The sequence below is a fragment of the Dipodomys ordii genome, unplaced genomic scaffold (genome assembly GCF_000151885.1).
Source record: "Dipodomys ordii isolate 6190 unplaced genomic scaffold, Dord_2.0 Scaffold150, whole genome shotgun sequence".
In the NCBI taxonomy this organism is placed as follows: domain Eukaryota; kingdom Metazoa; phylum Chordata; class Mammalia; order Rodentia; family Heteromyidae; genus Dipodomys; species Dipodomys ordii.
This window is the reverse complement of record NW_012267366.1, coordinates 5,088,532-5,096,031: the sequence shown is the minus strand read 5'-3', so window position 1 is coordinate 5,096,031 and position 7,500 is coordinate 5,088,532. Positions and strand designations below refer to the sequence as shown.

Genomic DNA, 7,500 nt, shown 5'->3' with positions numbered 1-7,500 from the left:
TGATTCTGCTAAGCTGGGTTCCCACTGCTCTGATTTTTAGACTAAACAGTAATGTGTCCTTATAGCAGGTAATCTGAGTATTGACAATAGGCTAGGGCAAGGGTTCACAAATAAGGACTCACAAGTCAGCTTTCTGTTTTCCTAATTCAGATTTTATTTTATTTTGTTCAGTTGTGGGGCTTGAACTCTGGGTCTGGGTGCTGGCCCTCAACTCTTTAGCTCAAGGCAAGTGTTCTGCCACTTGAGCCACAGTTCCACTTGCATTTTCCTGGTGGTTAATTGGAGATAAGTGTCTCATGGACTTTCCTGCCTGGGCTGGCTTTGAACCATGATGCTCAGATCTCAGCCTCCTGAGTAGCTAGGATTACAGGTGTGAGCCACCAACACCTGGCTTATTTTTAATTTAATTTAAATTTTTGCCAGTCCTAGGGTCTAGGCACTGTACCTGAGCTGTTTTTGCTCAAGGCTAGCACTCTACCACTTGAACCACAGCACCATTTCTGGCCTTTTCTCTTTATGTGATACTAAGGAATCCAACCCAGGGCTTCACACATGCTAGGCAAGCACTCTACCACTAAGGCACATTCCCAGCCCCCCTAATTCATATTTTATTTATGAAACAAATACAATCCCCTATTTTATTACATTTTTGGGGGGAAGGCTGGTATTGGGGCTTGAACTTAGGACCTCATGCTCTCACTTGAATTTTTTATTCAAAGCTAGTACTCTACCACTTGAGCCACAGCTCCACTTCTGGCTTTTTGCTGGTTAATTGGAGCTAAGAATCTCACAGGCTTTCCTGCTCTGGATGGCTTTGAACCATGATCCTCAGAGATCAGCCTCCTGAGTAGCTAAGATTGCAGGCATAGGCCACTGTCACTGGGCTGTTGATAGCTTTGGCAAAGTTGAGTATCAAGACAGCGAGTCTGACCTGCAGACCTAAACTACTTCCTATGTGGCCCTTTAGAGAAATATTTCATCAGCCCCCAATCTAGCTCTTTTATTGTATTTAAAGTAGTTACATTGGGCTGTTCATCAGATACAACTTCATGTTTTGGGGTGTTACTGGTAGATTTGTGTTGAACTTAATGATATTTGCTTGTGTTAGTGCTCAAAGTAATTTCAAATAGTGCAGTGGCATGGCTGGAAGGAGCGAGTATAGGTACTTGGTCAAGTGTCTTCCTGAAAATGAATGTCATCATGAAGAGCCTGCTGCTGGCTTGCTGAGCTGTGTGCCCCTGCCTTTGACAGATTGTCTGCCGAAGTTCAACACCCATCGAGATGGCTGTGAAGGAGAAGATTTCTATGTTTTGTCATGTGAACCCTGAACAGGTAAATGCTTGCTGCAATTTAGATTTATTGTCTTGCAGCTACTCCTGCTGATACTAGTGTTTTATTGAACAATTATTCAATAATGGCATTGCTTTTTGGGGGGCTTTTTTTTCTGGTCCTGGGGCTTGAACTCTGGGCCTGATCCCTGTCCCTGAGCTCCTTTTGCTCAAGACTTGCACCCTACCAACTGCGATCCTCAGATCTCAACTTCCTGAGTAGCTGGGATTTACAGCTATGAGCCACCGGTACCCAGATACTTTGGGGGACTTTAATCCAATCACAGCTCCTTAGACATTAAATGAAAAAAATCTTGACTTTGCCAGTCCTGGGGCTTGAACTCAGAGCATGGGCACTGTCCTGAGCCTCTTTGTGTTCAAGGTTAATGCACTCCCACTTGAGCCACAGTGCCACTTCCAGCCTTTTCTGAGTAGTTTATTGGAGATAAGAATCTCAGACTTTCCTGCCTGGGCTGGCTTTGAACCACTATCCTCAGATCTCAGCCTCCATTGAGTAGCTAGGATTACAGATGTGAGCCACTGATGCTTGGCTTTATTTTATTCATTTTTAATTTTGTTTGTGTGTTGAGACTGAGGCTTGAACTCAAGGCCTTACAATCCTCCACTTGAGCCACAGCTCTACTTCTGGCTTTTTATTTTTTAATTTTTTTTTTGGGTGCCGTTGTGGGGCCTGAACTCTGGGTCTGGGCGCTGTCCCTCAGCTCTTCAGCTCAAGGCTAGTGTTCTACCACTTGAGCCACAGCACCACTTCCGGCTTTTTTCTTTTTGCTTATGTGGTGCTGAGGAATCAAACCCAGGGCCTCATGCATGCAAGGCAAGCGCTCTACCACTGAGCCACCTTCCCAGCCCTACTTCTGGCTTTTTAGTAGTTAATTAGGGAGATAATCTTATGAACTGGGCATTGGTGGCTCACTCCTGTAATCCTGACTACTCAAGAGGCTGAGATCCAAGCATCGTTGTTCAAAGCCAGCCCAGGCAGGAGTCTGTGAGACTTTTTTTTTGTTGTTGGTCGTGGGCTTGAACTCTGGGTCTGGGTGCTGTCCCTCAGCTCTTCAGCTCAATGCAAGCGCTCTACCACTTGAGCCACAGCACCACTTCTGGTTTTCTGGTGGTTAATTGGCGATTAAGAGTCTCACAGAGTTTCTTGCTTGGGGTGGCTTTGAACCGCATCCTCAGATCTCAGCCTCCTGAGTAGCTAGGATTACAGGCGTGAGCTACTGGCACCCAGCTCTGTGAGACTCTTATCTCCAATTAATCATCAGAAAACTGGAAATGGAGCTGTGGCTCCAAGTGGTAGAGTGCCAGCCTTGAGTAAAAAGAGCTCAGGGACAGCGCTAAGTCCTGAGTTCAAGCCTTGTGAATGATCCCCTCCCCCCTTCCCCCCCCCCAGAAAAAGAGTATCATGGACTGTCTTGTCTGGTCTGGCTTTGAATTATGATCCTCAGATCTCAGTCTCCTGAGTAGCTAGGATTACAGATGTGAACCACTGGTACCTGGCTCTGGTTTAGGTTTAATCTATAACTGAGATAAAAGTTCCATATTAGTGATACTTTGGCATTTGGAATTGCACTGGTGAACATGCCAGAGTGAGGTGCTATGGTCTGAGTGTCAAGCTGGTGATATTTAAGCATCTTATGACTTTATAGGTATGGGTTTGGGCAAACTGAACACAGAGTTGGCAGACCATTTGGGGCACTTACTTAGTATATGACAAAATCATTACATGCCTGTAAGTAGCCTCTTGAATGTTCTTGAGAGGGTGTCAAGTGCCCATTAGAATAAGTGTAGAAAAGAACTCCAGCCAGACAGTACCTACTCTTTAAAGGTATCTGTCTCTTTTTCTTCTTTTTTTTTTGTTGGTCATAGGACTTGAACTCAGGGCCTGGGTGTTGTCTTTGAGTTCTTTTGCTCAAGGTTAGCACTCTGCCACTTTGAGCCACAGTTCGACTTCTGGTTTTTGAGTGGTTAATTGGAGATAAGAGTCTCACAGGGGACTTTTCTGCCTGGGCTGGCATTGAAACGTGGTCCTCAGATCTCAGCCTTCTGAGTGGCTAGAATTACAGGTATGAACCACCAGCACCTGGCTATTCTTTCTTCTAACAGATATAATTAATGTTACTGTGGTCAAGGTGCACTTGTAAACTTATCCAAATGAAGGGAGCAGGGGACATGGCTATGACCCGAAGCAACTATAAGTAGTTGTAGCAACAAATGAAAGAACAAGTAATGCCCATGTACACACTTAGAAGGCAAGGGGTGTGTATTCAATGGCACTGCTTTAATCTACACTTCAAGGTGGGTAGTTTGAGCAGTGTGTCTTGGATATTGACATATAAAACATTGCATTTTTTTTTGCTGGTCCTAGGACTTGAACCTTGTGCCTGGGTGCTGTCCCTCAGCTCCTTTGCACAAGGCTAGTGCTCTACCACTTGAGCCACAACACCACTTTTGGATTTTTCTGAATAGTTTATGGAGATAGGAGTCTCATGGACTTTCCTATGAGGGCTGGCTTCCAACCGTGATTCTCAGATCTCTGCCTCCTGAGTAGCTAGTATTATAGTCATGAGCCACCAGTGCCCAGCCAGAGCATCGCAATTTAATACCAGTTAAAATGACATCAGCTTGGCATCCTACCATTCAGGTTTATTTTATTTATTTTCTTTTTGTGCCGGTCCTAGGGCTTGAACTCAGGGCCTACACACTCTCCCTGAGCTTTTTTTTTTCTCAAAGCTAGTACTCTACCACTTGAGCCATAGCTCCACCTTTGGCTTTTTGGGGGTTCATTGGAGATAAGAGTCTCATGAACCAGGAGCTGGTGGCTCACACCTGTAATCCTAACTACTCAGGAGGCTGAGATCTGATCATGGTTCAAAGCCAGCCTGGGCAGGAAAACGCATGCGACTATTATCTTCAGTTAGTCCCAGAAAAAGCTGGAAGTGGCACTGTGGCTCAAGTGGTAGAGCACTAGCCTTGAGCAAAAGGAGCCCAGGGACAGTGCTCAGGCCCAGAGTTCAAGCCCCAGAACCGGCAAAACAAAACAAACAAGAAGAGTCTCACGGAGTTTCCTGCCTGGGCTGTCTTTAAACTGCAATCCTCAGATCTCAGCCTCCTGAGTGACTAGGATTACAGGTATGAGCCAGGTGCCTGACTCTCTACAGAGGTTTTATTGAGAAATTATCACATAGGCATGATTTATTGAACATTTCGCCATGTGTTTCAACTCAGTCCTCAGTCACCATTCTCCCTAGATTTCAGGCCGGTGGCTATAAATTCCAGTGCTTTAATCATATGGTTGTTTTTTTTTTTCTGATGAGTAGCCTGATTCTAAAACTATGTAGAAGGTATGGAGTGTGAGCCAAATTGCATGACAAAGATATTCCTGTCAATCCAGAAATTCTGAAGGTTTTTGAAGCTCTGCCAGGAATTGGGGACAAAGTCCAGATATGGTCATCCCTCTTGATTCTCAAGTGACTGTTTTTAGGACACCACCCCCCCCCATGGGTATCAAAGCCCTTGGACACTCAAATAGAAAATGGCTCAGTATTTGTTTATAACCTATTTGAATCTTCCTGCATACTTTAGCCCTAGATTACGTATATTACCTAAGACAATATACATGCTACGATAACAGTTGTTATATGATATTGTTTAGGTAATAATAAGAGAAATAGTTCAGGAGTAGAATCTCACTATGCATCACAGGTTGGCCTCCAATGTTATCCTCCTGTGTTAGCTTCCCAAATGTCAGGATTACAGGCATGCATGATCATGCTCGATTTTCTTGCTTTTTTTTCCCCTGCTGGTACTGGGACTTGAACTCAGGGCCTGGGTGCTGTCCCTGAGCTTCTTTGTGCTCAAGGCTAGTGCTCTATCACCTGAACCAGAGTACCACTTCCACTTTTTTGAGTAGTTTATTGGAGATAAGAGTCTCAGGGTGACTTTTCTGCCTGGGCTGGCTTCGAACCACAATACTCAGCTCTCAGCCTCCTGAGTAGCTAGGATTATAGGCATGAGCCACTGGTGCCTATCTTCTTGCTTTTCTTATATTGGTATAAATAAAACACTAGTTTCTCTTGAGTTTTGTCTCATTCTGGTGGATAGTTAAGTTGCTTCACCTAAGTGTGATGTTTTATTATTATTGATCAGGTCATCTGTATCCATGATGTCTCTTCTACATACCGAGTGCCCTTGCTTTTGGAAGAACAAGGCATTGTGAAATATTTCAAAGAGAAATTGGACCTGCCCATTTGTGATTCTTCAAATAATTTACTTTTCAAGTGGAGAAATATGGCTGACAGGTTTGTGAAAGGAGTTACTTAAGCACTGCCCCCTTCACCCCGCCTTGGGACCTTGCTCGTGAGGAGAGGAGTTACAAGCCTCCTTCCCCTCCCATGGGAACTGCTACTTCTAGATCTTGAACACAGAGCTTGGGCACTGTCTGAGTCTTTGAGCTGAAGGCTAGTGCTCTACCTCTTGAGCCATAATTCCGCTTCCAGCTTTTTGCTGGTTAATTGGAGATACGAGTCTCCTGGACTTTCCAGCCTGGGTTGGCTTTGAACCACAGTCCTTAGATCTCAGCCTCCTGAGTAGCTAGGATTACAGGGGTGAGCCATCAGCACCTGGCTGGTAATATTTTTCTAAGGAGTTTTGAAAGTGTTCTTTCAAAGGCCTAAAGAATCTTCAGCCTCAAGATGACATTCCTACAGACTTAATTTCAGTTCACATATTTTTCATGTTCTCTGAACAGATTTCCTGACAAAAGCAACACAAAAGATTGTGTCTCTAATGGTGAAATGTGATTGAGTGCCTTTTGTAGAATGGAATTTTCTCATAAAAATGATCTAAATGGCTTGTAATATTTTAAATAGTCCTCTTAGCACCATTTTTCAGGCACACCATGAATAATCAGACTTTTGTGAGCCAGTTGGGAATGTAACGATTTTAAATGTAGACAATCAGAATGCATTTTCTTATACAAGGTCACCTTAGGAAGTTAATATTGGAATGTTTCTTATTGACAAACAGAATACATATTTCACCTTAATAAACTAATGTATGAACAGCTCTTGTTTAGGAGATAGCTTTTTAAATATGTATTTTTTTGTTTTGAATGCTTTTCCCCCTCCCATGTCTGTCTGTACATGCTTATGTAAGCCCAATCTTATAATTTCTTTTTTTTCTCTTATTTTTAGTGCTGGTCCTGAGGCTTGAACTCAGGACCTGGGTGCTGTTCCTGCGCTTTTGTACTCAAGGCTAGTTAGTGTTCTACCACTTGAGCCATAGCTCCACTTCTGACTTGTTTGGTAGTTAATTGGAGATAAGAGATTCATGGGCTTTTCTGCCTGGGCTAGCTCTGAACTGTGATTTTCAGATCTCAGCCTCTTGAGTAGTTAGAATTACAGGTGTGAGCCACCGGTGAGATTTTTTAGGATTTTTAAAATCTGTTGAATGGATTCTGGATCTTTGGAGGGGAAATTGGAGTCAAGTACAAGTTTGTGAGTCTTGTCTGCTCCTAAGGTTGTATTAGGTGTCTGAGAATAAGAGCAAGGGCTGTGTGTGAGCTTGTAACTCACGAATATAAACTTTGATCTGGTCTTCTTTCTCAGGTATGAAAGGTTACAGAAAATATGCTCTATTGCCCTAGTGGGAAAATATACCAAACTCAGGGACTGCTATGCCTCCGTGTTCAAAGCCCTGGAACATTCTGCCTTGGCAATCAACCACAAACTGAATCTGATGGTAAGTCCCTGTCTACTTTTCTGGATATTTCAGTCACTCACTCCAGAATGTTGTGTTTCAAGGAGGTTGTGTTGAAGGGTTCCTAAGACTATCCCACAGGATTGATAATTCACCAGGAGGATTTACAGAACTCAACTGTACGGGCATAGTCACATCACGGCTAAGATGTATCGTAGTCCAAGAAAACAAAGGAAAATCAACAAAGGGAAAAGTTGCCTGAGGTAACGTCTGGGGGTGTGTGTGTGGGGGACCAGGTGTGAGCAAAGATGGGCATGTTTGGGAAGCTCATTAGAGATTCAGCACTCTTCCCTTTCTCTTTTCCTTCCTTCTTTCCCATAGTGCTGGGGATGGAAACCAGGGCCTTGAGCATTTTTGTTAGTTGTGGGACTTGAACTCAGGACCTGGGCCCTGT

General features: G+C 43.8%; 1 protein-coding gene across 5 annotated transcripts in view; it reads left to right on the top strand.

Moving 5' to 3' along the window:
* Ctps2 (CTP synthase 2) overlaps positions 1–7,500 on the top strand; it is a 109,901-nt gene that overhangs the window by 32,708 nt on the left and 69,693 nt on the right. For all 5 annotated transcript variants that reach the window (XM_013032113.1, XM_013032116.1, XM_013032112.1 and 2 more), the window contains 3 exons: positions 1,252–1,332; positions 5,496–5,647; positions 6,956–7,088. In XM_013032113.1, coding sequence (XP_012887567.1) covers positions 1,252–1,332; positions 5,496–5,647; positions 6,956–7,088 — 366 coding nt within the window. The remainder of the gene's footprint in view (positions 1–1,251; positions 1,333–5,495; positions 5,648–6,955; positions 7,089–7,500) is intronic.